This window comes from Peromyscus eremicus, chromosome 9 (genome assembly GCF_949786415.1).
Source record: "Peromyscus eremicus chromosome 9, PerEre_H2_v1, whole genome shotgun sequence".
In the NCBI taxonomy this organism is placed as follows: Eukaryota; Metazoa; Chordata; class Mammalia; order Rodentia; family Cricetidae; genus Peromyscus; species Peromyscus eremicus.
Genome location: NC_081425.1, coordinates 1,358,289 through 1,375,099, shown reverse-complemented (window position 1 = coordinate 1,375,099; position 16,811 = coordinate 1,358,289). Strand labels below are relative to the sequence as shown.

At 38.8% G+C, this 16,811-nt stretch overlaps 1 protein-coding gene across 2 annotated transcripts in view; it reads right to left on the bottom strand.

Moving 5' to 3' along the window:
• Nalcn (sodium leak channel, non-selective) overlaps positions 1–16,811 on the bottom strand; it is a 298,952-nt gene that overhangs the window by 52,541 nt on the left and 229,600 nt on the right. For both annotated transcript variants that reach the window (XM_059274302.1, XM_059274303.1), the window contains one exon: positions 13,314–13,387. In XM_059274302.1, coding sequence (XP_059130285.1) covers positions 13,314–13,387 — 74 coding nt within the window. The remainder of the gene's footprint in view (positions 1–13,313; positions 13,388–16,811) is intronic.

Genomic DNA, 16,811 nt, shown 5'->3' with positions numbered 1-16,811 from the left:
AGTCAAGAGATCATTTGGAGCCCAGCACAGGCCTGGCTGGCTTCTGGCTCTTCAGTGGTAAGTCTTCATCTGAGACTTCCTGTTCCCTGAGTAGAGCTCTGTGCTCATCTTCTTCCTGACTCCAAGGCTCCCACATAATCTGAGCACAATGAAACCAAGCTCATAGACCCCACCTCCCTGAGTTGAGAGGTCACCTTCAGCACTTCATTGTCTGTGTGTTGTTGTCCCTAACTCTCTTTCTGGTTGCTTTCCCTGACTGTGCCTTCTCTACACCTGTGTAAAATTAAAATTAGTGCCTCTCCATCATCATCACTCTTGTTTAGTCTATTGTTGATTAAATGCTCTGACATCACATTCTTTTCTTTGGCAAGCCTATAACATTTGAATTAAAAAAACATAGGTAAAACCAAGTCTTTCTAAGCTGAAAGCCAAGAGCTAATATTCTTTTAGCAAACTGTAAAATATGCATTTCAGTAAATACACTAGTTGGGGGAGATTACAGGAAGTGTATTTGAAGGTTTCTGAAGGAATATCCTTCCACCCAAGTATAATGGCAGGATTCTATTAAAACTAAAAAGTGAAACTCTTTTCAAGGCCTCTTTAAGGCATGTTCTTCTGTGCTGTGGGATGTTCTGTATGGCAAATGTGTTGCTAATTAATCAATAAAACACTGATTGGCCATTGGCTAGGCAGGAAGTATAGGCGGGGCAAGGAGGAGAATAAAGCTGGGAAGTGGAAGGCTGAGTCAGAGAGACACTGCCAGCTGCCATGATGAGAAACAGCATGTGAAGATGCCGGTAAGCCACAAGCCATGTGGCAAGGTATAGATTAATGGAAATGGATTAATTTAAGCTATAAGAACAGTTAGCAAGAAGCCTGCCGCGGCCATACAGTTTGTAAGCAATATAAGTCTCTGTGTTTACTTGGTTGGGTCTGAGGCTGTGGGACTGGCAGGTGATAGAGATTTGCCCTGACTGTGAGCCAGGCAGGTAAACTCTAGCTACAAATGGAGTCCAACGTGGTGGCAAGAGTTTCCACCTAAAAACTGAGAAAAAAGATTCTAAAACGGAGCTAAAAACAGTTCCTAATTGTCTCTCTTAAATGAGCGGCAGCTGCTGGTTTGAGCTACTTGTGGGTTTCTGGTGTGCGTGCTCAACCTGCAGTTTGGCAGGAATGAGGCCTCTGCAAGTGGCACATGAAGCTGCGTGGTGGATATAGTCTTTGCTAGTACAAAACAAAAAAAGTGGTTTCTGGGCTACATGCTGCTTGGATAAAAGCATAGACCCACGATAGGTCCCAGAGCTGGTGGAATACCATGACCATGTTGGGAAGCTGAGGTGGGCAGAGCCAGCAGCCACAGCTGCTGCAGTTTAAAGCAATAGATTCACAATAAGACAGATTCAGGTGTAATAGTTTACAATGTGTGTAAAAATGTACGTAGGCTTGAAAGAGAAAGAAAAAGGAATATATACAGTTATATAAAGAAATAATTTTTAAAAATAAAGTCTTTAAAGAGACAGTAAAAGTAATATAAAAAATAAGCCACATAAAGATGAATATTACACAGAGAATCTGGATTGTGTTGTCTTTGGGATTTTTAACTGCAGAGAGATATTTGATTGTAAAGGAAGCTGAGTTAAACCAATATGCATATTTTAAAGATATCTTGACTTCAAAATTTCGATGTAAGGATATGTTACTTTGGAAAGGAGACTCTGCTTTTGTTCCCACAGAAAGCCAGAGGCTATGGATTTGTTCAAGATTAAGATACATCAGGTTTGACCAGCCAAGACCTCCTGAAAGGTCTCCGATGACACCATGGCCCAGATAATCTAACGTTCAGATTGGATTCAAGGCAACTGGCTCAGACAATACAGCCTCATGGACTATTCCATAATCCTAAAATTTTCTTTGTTTCCCCATAAGATACAGCGCCCCCCCTCCAGCAGGAAGTAGTAAGAGAAGCTACGCCCAAATTCCCAAATTATATGTAATTTTACTTTGTTAAGGTTAAAACCTTCCTTTTTGAAAAAAAAAAGGGGGGGGGGAAGTGCTGTGGGATGTTCTGTATGGCAAATGTGTTGCTAATTAATCAATAAAACACTGATTGGCCATTGGCTAGGCAGGAAGTATAGGCGAGGCAAGGAGGAGAATAAAGCTGGGAAGTGGAAGGCTGAGTCAGAGAGACACTGCCAGCTGCCATGATGAGAAACAGCATGTGAAGATGCCGGTAAGCCACAAGCCATGTGGCAAGGTATAGATTAATGGAAATGGATTAATTTAAGCTATAAGAACCGTTAGCAAGAAGCCTGCCACGGCCATACAGTTCGTAAGCAATATAAATCTCTGTGTTTACTTGGTTGGGTCTGAGGCTGTGGGACTGGCAGGTGATAGAGATTTGCCCTGACTGTGAGCCAGGCAGGTAAACTCTAGCTACACTTCTGTGGCTTTTAAAGTCTATTTATCTTTCAGCATTGTCTCATAGGAAACAGGTAGGGATATAGATGAAACAATTTCTTTGTACATACATTAATTCATCTAAAAGAATGTAGAAACTTCTAATTCCACTGTACAATAAGAATAGAAGCCAAATTAATAAATGAAGAAAGACCCTCAGATAGGAGGAGATGAGTCTGGAGAGAAGGAGTAGGAACACAGGGTTGGAAAGAAAACATGAGGAACAACACTTTGGCTTTGGGACCACCTGAATAAAGAAACAGGCTGAAAACATGCCATGTTAGCATGTTTCTTTATACATCAAACAGATTCAGGCTTAAACTGTGCCACATTTGTTGGTCATGTAAAGGGTCTTGCTATTTTGGAAAGCAGTAATAATGGGGGGAAACGTGTTTCTGTCAATCGGGTGTGGAAAAATGGAGGATGTTGTCCTACTCTCCTTCCATCTTTTTGTTTAGTCTTAGTTCCTGGCCCATGGTGAGTAACACCCCCATTCAGGGTGGATCTTCCCACTTTTGTTAATGCTCTCTAAAATTCTAAAGTTGCCCTCACAGATACAACCAAAAGTTTGTTTTCTAACTGATTCTAAGTCTCATCGAGTTGACAATCAATCAAGATAAACCATCACCTAATGGCTCTGGAAGAATCTCAATTTATCTAACACCTTGTGAGGATCTGACTCTTATGTGTAATCATGCGAATGACCTAGAAGAGAATGCTCCATCAGTCCAAATGCATGCAGGGTTGTCAGAGGCCCAAGGCTAAGGAATCATCTATGTGCTATGCTCAGATTTTTTACCAAAAATGTAAGACATAAAATATAGTGTCCAAATCTCCAAGTTTGGAATTATTTGTTATGCATATCTAACAGTTATTTCCACTGCTGTAAACCCTTCAACTTCCTATTGTTCTTCAGAAAAAGATTAACTCAGAACCTCAGTGTGACTTCCAAAGTCTTGTTGGCCTTCTCCTAATCGTACCCTTTCTGATCTCTTCTTTTACCAGAAGAGATTCCATTCTTTCATGCCATTCTCTTTGGTCATTCAGCTTTACACATAGACCAGATTCTCAAAGCTCCAAGAGAACATGGTTGTATTTAAAGCTGTTGAGTATTGTTTTTCAGTTCTTGAATTAATAAAGTGTTCCATAAATACTTGATGAATGAGCCTTGAAATGCTTCAAAGATCAAATATTTTAACTTGTTTGACCCATTCATACTTGTGATGAATGAAAGTCACAAGTAAAATAGAATGCCTTTATAGGCACTTTTGATGGAGTTATAATCTTCATTTTATTTCAAGTTGGAATACTACATCACTTAAGATGAATAGGCTACAATACTGTATCACTTAAGATGAATAGGCTGCATACCTAGAATAGATAAGACATGGAGACAGCAATAAGAAAAAGAACATCTCCGATGTTGCTTCTCGTAAGTAGGAAATTTGTTTTTTTATCTATGTTGTCTATGCAAATTGGTGGAGGAGCATAAAAGCAGATATGGAGTCGAGACTCTAAGAGCTCAGTTCATTTCGTTTCCTCAACCCAAGAGTAGGTCCATCACTGGAAACTGGATCCCCATGTATCTCATCTTACAGGAATCTGTTGACAAGCGAAGGACTCAGGAATGCAGGACATTTACCCCCAACCTGACAAATGAATGTGCACATATTTCTAGGTGAGGGATGGATAGCCTTCAATGGTAAGCTGTAATTTGCCAGTATAAATTTTCACTGATCTTTGTGTGTGTGTTGGCCTCATTGAAGGATACAAGGAGAATACTCTTGTGAAGAAAATATCCACTGGCCAGCTGCTCAGAGGAAAAAAAAAAGAGCTGATCATATTAAGAAAGCACTTTGGTCTTCAGGCACGGTCTCTCCTTTAAGGAAACACTAGACAGAGTAGAGATGCCAAAGTCTCTGTATCTTCCCTGCATCTTGTCCTAATGGAAAGTCTGAGAAGGCTGTGCAAGTTTCTGTGCAAACTGGTGGAACATTGTGCAAACAAGGGCTTTTTTAGGAAGTCTATCTAGTGGCTTAATATTAAAAACAACAACAAAAAGCCCAAGTCTGCCTGCCTGGCTTCTGAAAATGAGAGGCACAAGGCACTGTCTAGTGAAAAATAATGAAGTCTTTTGTCTTGTGTGAGTGAGGAGACCCTCCATTATGCAGGCATATGTAATCTCTTTATTCCTGTTCCCTGGAGGAGAATTACAGAGAGGCATTTTCCTTTTCCCAGTTGGGGTTAATGTTATGCCCTTTCTACCTTTGAAAGTAAAACAAGATGAGGACCCCTGATGATGACTCAAATGTGGGAATATTCCTCAGCAAACACACATTCCCAGTTGCAAAAATATTACCCCTGGTTTCTTGCCAAGCCTTTGAAAAAAACATATGAAAGATTGATTCTTTTCCCCTACCTCCCTGCATTGCCTTTGTGGTGTGGAATTTCAATTGCTCCTTATATGACAGCCACATATATAATCTTTCCTAGGAGCTGGGAGCAGAGAATCGTGTCTTAAGAAATTGTCTCTATTTTTCTTGACATTCTTCCATCAAAAATATTTTTAAATTGGCTCAAAGATGATGGGTATAAGAGCGATCTTTGGAGTTTTATTAGCCTTTAAACACCACTGGTTGTTTATAGACACAGTAGCAGGGGGTCCTCTGTTCCTTTCTTTGTTTTCATGTCTTCTTTCTTAATGTTCCAGAACAAGGGTGTGGGAAAAGCCCGCACATTCTGTAATGAAAGAGAGGCCTAGGAGTCTTCAATTTTTTTTTTACTCATTATAGAAAAGTTAGATTACATGAGACCATCTGTAGTAAATATAATTACCACCCAAAGGAATTTCAATGTGACTTTGCAGAGCGTTGAAGTTGAAGGGTTTTACTAAAATTCTGGGCTCCACAAGGTAATATGCTTTAAAGTATTATCAGATGTTGGTTAATGTGATGTAACCACATCACCAGACAATGGGAAAACAGTCTTCTAGTGGCAATTATGTAAAATTACAAGTGGATAAGAGTCAAGAGAAGAGAAAATGGATATTTCCTGGGATTGGCTCCTACCTGACAGCATTGGGGCGACAGTGTGATCATCTAAGGTGGGGGCAACAGCCGACAGTAATGGGTAAGCCCCTGGTGATGGGCTCTTGCTGAGATGAGGAGAAGTTGCCTTTTTATTGGAGTGAGTACCCCACTATTTAATTCAGCCCCATCCTGGATGGAAGGATATCATTTTTAAACAGCAGTCACAGGTTAGGTCTTTCCATTTCTGCATTATTTACAAAAATCTTCTTACAGATAGATAAAAGCAAATGCATGGACGACTAATGCCTCATTGTAGAGTGAAAGGAAACCTTCAATGTCTTTATCTTACAAATGTGTCACAAACAAACAAACAAAAAATCAACTCATGGGAAATCCATGTGTTTGGTAGACCTATTGAAGATCAACAAATAAAATATATAATCCCAAAACTATTTATTGGGGTTCAAATTTTGTAACCCAGCTACTATCTTAGAAACATATATTTTACAAGGTAATTATTTAACTTTATTTTTTGGTGTGTGTGTGTGTGTGTGTGTGTGTGTGTGTGGTGAATGTGGGTGCATATGTATGTGTGCTGCATACATGTAAGTGTGCTGGTGACTTTCTTTATCACTGTTTGCTTTATTGCCTTGAGATAGGTCTTTCACTAAACCAGTAGATGCTCCTTTGGGCTATATTATTTGACCAGTGAGCTCTTGGGATATGCCTGTCTCTATACCTCCAATACTTGGATTATAAGCATACACAGCCATGGCTGGATAGTTATATGGGTGCTGAGGATTTGAACTTGTGTCTTCATGTTTGCAAGCAAGAATTCTTTTTGTTTGTTTGTTTGTTTGTTTTGTTTTTTCGAGACAGGGTTTCTCTGTGTAGCTTTGGTGCCTGTCCTGGATCTCGCTCTGTAGACCAGGCTGGCCTTGAACTCACAGAGATCCACCTGGCTCTGCCTCCCAAGTGCTGGGTTTAAAAGTATGCACCACCACCACCTGGCTGCAAGCCAGCATTCTTACTCACTGAGCCAACCCCCTGAACTTTTTATAATTTAATACAAATAAAAATTTGAAAATGTTACATAACCTAGTAGATTCTTGATATACAAAACCCCACAGATAGTCTGTTTCTTCTACATGCTCAGCAGTCATGTTGCCACAGTCCCAAATTCAACCTGCTTCTCTGCTTTACGCCTCAGTGCCTCCTTTGTATCATGCATGACCCTTATGGTTTGGGGCTAATAGTAAATATGATAAGCACAGTGATACTGCGATCATCAGTCTGATAACCAGCTGAGACATCTATGAAGTGACTGATGGGCAGGTGGCATTTAAGCATGGATATACCAGACAAAAAGAACACTCATGCCCCAGGCAGGATGGTGCAGGGCAGCAAGAAAGCCCATCATGTTACTCAGAACGACAGAGGATTAAAAAGAAGTTGTAATTTAAAAATTGCTTATTTCTAGAGTTTTCCACTTTATTTTTGACTGTGGTGACTGATAATCCAAATGAAAGCCATGTGACTGTGGAAGAGAAAAACTATATTTACATTTTATCACTTTGAAACCTTTGCTATTTTTGTTTTATACAAATATACATACATACTTCACATTTTATCCTTTTATTTTATAGTTTCTGAATCAACTTAATTTGTATCTATGCCTTCAGTTTCTTTATCCATAAATAGTGTCTTATGTTTAGTTTGCAAGACTAGTGTCATGAAATGCTAAGGCAAAGCCAGAAGTAGGCAGTCTTAATAGGACCCTATTTATGTCTTTAATTCCCAATATTGTTTTCTTAAAAATTTGGCTTATTCTTGCCAAATGTTGGTTATAAAATAATTATTAATGTCTCAGGAGACTGAACAAAACTGAGTGCCTTAGGATTTCTGTCCCTTTCCTCTCATTTCCAGGGTCTTCAAGGGTTCTTCTCTCTCTCCCTCAACCGGAGCTCACTACCAAGGAATGATTGAAGCTACAGAGGGTGGGGGTGGGTGGCTGGGATGGGTGGGATGCAGACACACACTCAGTTCCTCTCTGTAGTGCTGTACACACTGCCTGTAGACATGTCCAGAATGTGCTGAGAGCTGTAGAGAGGAAAGCATGACCTCACCCAGTGCCGAATGGGAGGGCTAACCAACAAGACGGTGCTTTGAGAAGCAGAAATTGCTGAATGGAGGAAAGTAAAAAGACTACAATACCTGACATGTAGGAGATGTCACAAAAGTCCTCGATGGATGGGTGACTAAGGGGCACTCTTAGGAAAAATAATCTATCTCAGAGGGCTGGAGAGGTGGCTCAGTTGTTAGGAAAACTGGCTGCTCTTGCATAGGACCTGGGTTCAATAACCAGCATCCACATGGCGGCTCACAATTTGTTCCAGGGGATCCCAAACCCTCTTCTGGCCTCCACAGGCACCACACACACACAATGCACAAACTTATATGCAGGAAAAATGCACATATACATAAAATAAAATACTTAAAAATGTAAATGATGCCCATAAATTGATATCCAGGAACAAAGGCAATACTCCATATTATCTTTTGCACACTTTATCTTAGTTCTAATTAAAGAAACTAGAGTATTATTTAGACTTCCAATAATAATTATTATAAGTGCATAGTGCCATTAATAAAATATCAGGATACAGATATTCAAGCTGATCATTTGCCAAGGTTATAAAGATACTGTTTGGCTAATGAGGCATTCATGGAAAAATCACAAAAGGACAGACCTTTTTGGAACACTACAATGTTTAATTGCTTTTTCTGTGTGATGTTTCTCTATTCATTGATGCTTATGGGAATAAGAGTGCATTTTTGCTTGATTTTGGGGCTTTGAATTAGAGCAAGCCTCTGCAGAGGTACCAGTGCTTTGAAAACTAGAAATCCATTATTTTTTCTCTGATGCTGAGAAAAGGTCACCGGAATTTGGAAGAAAGTGATTTTTCAATGGAGCTGAATGGTAGCATCCAAGTCAGAACAGCTGTGGAGTCAGGTGTGAGCAGCAACCTTGGATTCTATGATTGAGGTGAAGGGTTGCTTCTTCCTTCTTCCAACCCTCTCTATATCTTTAGGGAACAGTGTGGGTGCTATTTGGTACCTGACTTGGAGCTGCACAGACATGGCACACCTTCTTCACATCAAAATAGCCAGAAATACATTTCTACTACCCAAAATGTTAATTAAATTTGTAAAAATATCCAGTAAAAGGACATGAGTTAAAGATGATTTGGGGTGAAAATAGGTGACTTCACTGAAGAGTGGCATCCTTGGCCTCTAAGAGTCTTAGATGTTTTCTCTAGTGGGTAGAATTTCCTTTTAGTAGCAACAGGTATGGCAGACTGGTTTGTTGTTTGGTAGAAGATGGCTATCTTGAAATGTAAGTCTAATGAGAACGGTGGCCACAGTAGTCATTTGATTACCAGGGCTCCAAATCCAGACCCTCCAGCAAGAAGATTTAACATGTCTATGAAAGGGAGGCTGCTACACTTAGTCAGACTCTTCATTCTTAGCTCTGGGTTCTTTCCTTCAACTCATTTATCTGCTATAGACTGCAGAATCAGCCTCTCTAGTCATGAAACCACAACACAACATAGCCTCTGGGACACATTAAAGGCAGTCCTATAAGGGAGATTTACAACTCTAAATGCCCACACTAAACATTTAGAAAGAGCACAAACAAATGATTTAATAATGCCACTCAAAATTTTAGAAAAACAAGAGCAAGCCAAATCCAAATCCCATAGATGGCAAGAAATAATAAAAATCAGAGATGAAACTAAGAAACAAAGAAAACAATACAAAGAATCAATAAGTCTAAGAGCTGGTTCCTTCAGATTAACAAGATTGACAGACCCTTCCCAATGAACCAAAAGAAAGAGCAAGGACCCAAATTAATAAAATCAGAAACAGACAGGGAAACATCACAATAGACATCAAAAAATTCAGAATATTATAAGGAATACTGTACTCCATTAAGTTAGAAAACCTAAAAGAAATGGACATATTTCATCCAAACAACCCAAATTAAACCAAGAAGAGATCAACAACCTAAATAGACATAACTAAGGAGGAGTTTGAAACAGTAATAAAGAACCTTCCAACTAAAAGGTGACCAGCTCAGATAGATTCATAGTAGAATTCTACCAGAATTTCAAAGACTATCTACAGTCAACCTTTCTTAAATTGTTAAAAGAAAAGAAAAGAAACATAATGGGCACTCCCAAACTCCTTTTAGGAGGCCAGTATCACTTTAATTCCCAAATTATGTAAAAGTACTACAAAAAAGAAAATTACTGGAAAATATCCCTGACAAACATAGATTCAAAATTCCTCAACAAAATACTTGCAAACTGAATAAAGACATACACCAAAAAGATTATCTACCATGACCCAAATTGGCTTTACTACGGGGGGTGGTGGGGCAAGGTTTATTCAACATACACAAGTCAACAAATGTTATAAACCACATAAATGGACTTTAAGATAAAAATCACGTCATCATTTCAATAGATGCAGAAAAAGCCTTTGATAAAAATCTACTGGGCTATGGTATATGTGTATGTGTATGAATACACATGTACATATGGGTTTATGTGCATTTGGAGGACAGAGATTGATGTCTGGTATCTTCCTGTCATTCTCCACTGTACTTTTTGAGACATAGTCTCTGTTTGAACCCAGAGTTTGCTGACTGGGCTTGGCAGGCTAGCCGGAAAGTTCTAGAGATCAGTGTGTTTATGCAGCACTTGGATTACAGATGGATGCTGCCAAGGCTGGCTTCTTGTAAGGATCTGATTTTAAGTGTCAGAGAATGGCAGGGACTGGAGCCAAACAGTGTCTTCTGGACATGATGGGACCTCTGCTCTCATGTACTCAGAGAAGCAAGGAGATTTTTATGGAACAAAAAAGATAAATGCTTTTTTTAAAGATCAAATTTACACTAAAAATCCTACTATTTCCAAACTGTAGCCATTTATTTTCTGTAATTCACAAGGTAACATATAGCCAAGGTCTTTTAATTTTGTGCTTTTCTGTAATGTAGTGAAATCCCCAAATTATACAATAGTTGGGAAAGGTCGAGGAGGTCCAATATTTTCTGACAGTTGAAAGATTTTTTTCCCATGTCATATATCTTTTGAAATAAAAGCCCCAAACTTCTATATAGTTTAAAAAATGTTAAATTCTCCCTGCAGCATTGCCTGGATATGTGAATTTTATGAAAGCATAGTCTATTTCATCTATCTAATTCATTCAATTTTGTGACAGTGTGTACCCATTAAGTCACTTTTCATTGTTAAACTGATCAGCTCTCAGGAAAAGTGTGACTTTTTTCGACTCAGATGACATTTTCTCATATACCTTATGACATGATGTTTTGCAAGACCTAACTGTAAATGAACTGATTTCCTGGGAGGCTTTGAAAAATTTGTCACCTAAATAAATAATAGAGTACTGGCCCACAGGAGTCTCTTGGAAAAGCCATGTTCCTTTGTTTGGCTGCCTCAAGACTGAATACCAGAAAAATGTACACCATGGTTCCAGATGAGTGAGTTCTTCCCAGCCTCATCAAGTGGGAGAGGAAAAAGAAGAGAATGGATGGAAGGAGGAGGCAGTGGATCTCTTATAATAGTACACATTAGTTGCTTTCCTCATTGCTGTGACACAAGTGTTTGAAGATGGAAGAGTGTGTTTTGACTCACATTTAGAGCTTATAGTCTATCATTACAAATTAAACTATGGTGGCCAAACCTTGAGGCAGCTGGTCACAATGCATCTGCGGCCAGTAAGTAGAGAGAGAGAAAGAGAGAGATGAATGATGGTGTTCAACTAGCTTCTTCCATTTATATAGTCTAGGACCAGCCCATGGATGTGTACTGCTCATACATAGGGAGAGGATTCCTATCTCAGTTATTCCAGTCTTGGCACTTCCTCACAGACGTGCCCTCACAGACATGTCTCCTAGGTGATTCTAGATCCTGTCAAGTTGACAACCAACATTAACCATTACAGAATATAAAGGTGAGGCCTATGCCTCCTTCCTTATAACTCCATCCCCTTTTAATTCTCAAAATATTGAGATATACTTGGAACAGAGTAATTCACTAGGCACTCTGCTCATGGCTTGCTTGCTGGGTACCAAGGGCAGTCATTCACGGAGAACCTTGGTCTTGGCTTTGGTGAGTACCCGGGGCACAGAGTCATTAATTGGACATAGTTGGCTCACTGTGTAGCTCCAGCAAAGAAATCAAATTGAGTATCTGTGTATAAGCATGTTCACTCTGTACCCCAAGCACAGCAGATTTGCTGAAGGGCAATTGTAACAGGGGAGAAACAGTAGGAAGATTCTGAATTAGACTCAGAGTAGGATGTTTATCATGTGAATAGTTCTTTGTGATGGATGTTTCTCTTCCTAGTAAGTGTGTCAGCACTTCTGTAGAGCCCTGTTATGAACTTGCTGGTGTAATTACAGCTTGACCAAGTATCTTGGAGATTATGAGCTGCCCAACCAGCCTCATGGCATACCCCAAGGCTGACACTGAGATGAATGGCACCTAGTTAGAGCACGACCACATTGAGACTCAAATCTCTTTCCATGAGCCCTTTCATGTTTATCTAATCATACTGAGAGTACTCAAGCCCCAGCAAAATTTATTTTCAACTTAAAAAGCTACTTCAATACATGCATGACTTTGTGCCTGAATGTCATTCATAGAGAAAGAGAACACAGTGGAATTTGTCTTCATGATATAGGACATTTTTTCCCTCACAAGTTTCAGGTATTAAGTTGTGATAAGGTTAAATAGTTTCTCACCTCATATATACCTAGTTGTATTTCCTCATCATGGCTTCTCAAGCCACAGTAATACACATTTTGGAAAGATGCTTTCACAAACATTCCTAGCAATGGACTTGGTAGAGGAGTCTGATTCCTTACATTTACCACGAATTTGTAGACTACTTTGCCATATGAAGGTACCTGTTGGCTTTGTCAGCCATGACACTTTTATCATTTCCACATATGTATAATGTATGCAACAATCTTGATGTCCCAAATGCTTACATACTTTTGAGTCCTATCATTCTCTGTTATATTGTATAGTCTGATATGCTTAAGTGGTCAGATTGATTTTCATTATTGGTACTTCATTTCAAGGCATATTTTAGAAAATAACACTAAAAATATGATTTTTGTGATTAATCAAAGGTGGCTGTGTGAGACTGGCTGAGCAGTTAAGAACTCTTGCTATTCTTGCAAGGACCCAGGTTCAGTTTCCAGCACCCGTATAGAGGTTCACAAACAGCTGTAACACTAGTCCCAGAAGATGATGCCCTCTTCTGGCTTCCATGGGCAATGCATGCACATGATGTTTACACATTTCCAGCCTGGCTTTCAAATATTAACAGATCTTTAGTCATAGATGAAGAAATCATAATTATTTTTTTAGACTTACTCTTTTGCTATGTTTCCTTCAGATTATTTTTCTTTAGATACCACAAAAGATGTAGATGGTCAAGAATAATGGAAATTTCTTTTCACCTTTTTTTGGTAGATGCTTCTAGGTATAGTTTATTTAAATATATTAAATAATAAACATGGCATATTATGATAATAAAATGCTACTTTTTCTAGACAAACATTACTCATGTCTTTGGCATTATCTGTAAGCGTGAAGATGTGTAATCCTGCAATTGAGCAGAAAGTAAATATTACTATCCAGAAAAATGAATTCATTGAGAAAAAGTTCTGTTTTCTTCTTAATGTAATCCCACTTAGATTAAAGTATACCTCAAGGTTATTGGTATTACCTTAAGATTTTTGTGACTGCCGTCTCCTTTTCCAGAAGGTTCCTCGCCCTGATGCTGAAAACAGACTTGCGGAGCTGAAAAGTGTAAGAACCACTTTAGTTTGGGGATGAAAAAGAATGATATATTTGCAACCCATGAAACACCATTTCTCTTTCTCTGTTTGACCTTTATGTCACATGTTACATTTCTCATACTATCTCTTCTTCTCATCTTATGATCCCCCACATACATATACCATTTTACACCTAGGCTGCACATATAACAAAACTGGCATTTGTTTTCTGAGTCTGGCTTATTTCATGTAACATAATGATTAAGGCCCTTTCCTGGTGTTATGTTTTATCTGTGCAGAGATTCTAACTAACTGTGAGGCTGCATGTCACAGCTATGGTATGGTGTGTGATGTGTACATTGCTGGCCATGACCCTGCCAATCATCTGAATAAGTAAGTGTTCTAGTCTCTAAAGAATTTGATGTTGAAATTAACACTGGGAACCTGTATTCATCACTGCTTAGTTAAATGTTTTCCAAGCCACTGTATACTACTGCAAGTTCCTGGCCTGTGATCCAATAGTAATCTGAACCTGAGGTGTTTTATCTTCAGGGACAGGAAAAGATGACAGGAAGGAAAGGTCTAAGTTTGCCTGTGGGTGATGATGATAAAAGTCATCCCAGAGAAAAGGATTAAGGAAAACATCCTGGATGGCATTGATTGGCTGTTAGATTAGTGAACCATTTTATAGGTGACTAAGTGGTCCAAAGAAGGAGTGAGAGGAGGGAGAGAGATGGAGAGAGCAAGAGAGAAGGGAATATGTACCATCCAAGCTAGATTCCCAAGAACTAAGAGTGGGACACTTTTAGTTGTCAGCATTGGGAGCCAATGATGGGAGAGTGAGCCACTGTCTGCCACCAGTAGATTATCTTTTTTAACTACTTGGCACAATATTGGTAACCACTGATAACAAAGAATAGATAGGAGCCAGGTTCTTGAATTCTGGAACTGAATAGTTCAGTAAGGCAGGCCAGGCTAGGACACAAGAACTCCCACTTACAAACCAGTCTACAAACAAGCACTGTAATGTGAACCAAGATATCTAAATGGCCAGGCCTGGGAAAGGACAAAGTCACAAACTCATCGTTTCTTGTGTGTGTGTTCATGTGGAGGTCATAGGTCAATATCTATAAAATGTCTTCCTCTATCACTATTCACCTTGGGTGAACCTAGAACTCAGTGATTGGCTAGAGTGATGGCCAATGAGACCCAGGGATCCTCCTATTTCTGTTTCCCAGCACTAGGCTTATAGATCCTTACTATCACACCCAGCTTTTTTGTGTGGGTAATAAGGATCTGAATTCAGGTTCCCAAGCTTTCATTGTGAGCACTTTACAATCTCTTTGAGCTTTTAGCATATCTCAAGGGAGCACTACTCAGGAGTCATAGCTGAAGTTCCTATCAGAGGAGGGCTTCTGCTCTGACTACTAGAAACATACAATCAGGAGTCAGAAGTCAGGCCCAGAGTACAGGAGGGCCAACAGTGGCACACTGTGAGCCAGGACAGCAAATACTACAATGCTCAAAATCAACAATATGCCTTAATCGTCCTTTGCACAAGGCAGCAACTGGAATTTAGTCACATGTCAACTGCCCTGGGATGGAGCAGCTATCAAACACACATTCTGCATATTTGGAGTGCTATCTAGTACAATAAACTTGAATCAATTAAAGCAAATGCAGTATTCAAGGTTGTCTTTGAGAATGGTATTGCAATTCTCAGAGGAAGAAGTATATTTTCTGTTGTAATACAAAACCTTCAGATTAAGCTTTACTGTGATCTGAAAGATGTGTATTTGATATGCTAGATATCTTTCTCTATATATTTAAGATGTTTTTTTCATAGTAAAAAAAAAAAAAGGTCTGTAGATATCAATCATTCTTTCTTTGGTCCTTGGCTGTGGTAGTAAAACTTTTTTCCGTTCAGTATAGACGTTCTTTGATTATGTTCCTCACAAAGAACTCAGACTACACTGCTCTGCAGTGCCCTCTTCTGGCCTCAAAAGATACTGCTAGTCACCTGGAATAAGCACTACACAGAGCCATTTCAAAATATGTAATTTCAGACCATAAGTTAGAAGTTCCAGCAATGAAAGGAGTCAGTAAAAGCTCATACTGAATCTAAGTGAATCAAATATGTAGAAAATAAGAAGAAAGGGAAAGAACCCATTAGATAATGCTTTCACTGGAAACAAATAATCATTTGTTTGAAAAATAATCATTTGTTGAAAAGATTTTGATGTTTTACAGTTTTATTTGCAAACCTAATGCATTCAATTCATCAAATAGCAATTTCTTGACTGAATTAGTGAACAAAAACAAATACACTAAATTTCCATTTAAGTGTTAAAGTAAAACGTGGATTTTTTAAACAGCATCTTAATTTTTTGATTTCAAAGATATGTCCACCTTTTGAGACAGGTAGAACTCTTGTAGCTTGTGTGAGATCTTAGGTTCAGCCCCAGTAACACACACACACACACACACACACACACACACACACACACACACACACACACACGGACTGATATTCCCTAAACTGTACACTTTAGCACAGAGCTCAAAAGTCGTAAATTTCATCTCAATTTCTTCACAGTTACTACAGTTTGGATTGGAACAACACAGCAATGGATGGGTGGCTCTTGCTTATTTATAGAAAGGTCTTTTAGTCAAAGAATGGTGGCATTTCTCCTGCAGTTTCTGGTGGTATGAGCTCTGCTGAGGGCAAAGGGCAGGATGGTTCACAGGGTCTTCTTCCTTCTCTGTTTCCTGTGAATCAGTGGTTGATCCACATGTCTCAACAGTTATGCTCCAGTTTTATCTCTCTGCAGGGCCACCTTCGGTGTCATGCTGTGTCACCAGAAAACGCATACTGCCCTGTGTCTTTTTATGATGTCAATAGCATTATTATGTTCATTGTACAGATTCATCCATCCCACTTGCAAAATTATTTCTTTGCATTTCATTAAAATTATTCTTTAATAGGAAGCTGTTCCTCCTGTATTAGTTTCTATCTACCAGTATAGTCCAGAGGGAAAACATTCAAGGTAAGTTCATGATTCTTGATATTTTCATACCAGTTTTTTAAATAGATTAATATATAATATATCAATATTTAATAGATTTTTATATAATCTTTAAAAGTGACTAATTATTTAAATTATCACTATAAATTCAAGGTTAAGACATTCGATAGATTTTAGTCCATTATAATTGCTATTTTTAATGTTGTTAACTATTCCTTGATAATTTAACACAATATACTTTGACCATATACTTTCTCCTCCTCAAACTCCTTCCAGATTCTCCCTCTTCCTCCCTACCCACCCAGCTCTAAGCGCTTTTTCTCATCATAGGTCAACTGCCTATTGGTCCATCAGTTCTTTTGCCATGATGCTAGCAGCTGTTGGCACAGTTTTCTTCTCCGTCAGGAATGACAAGATGCT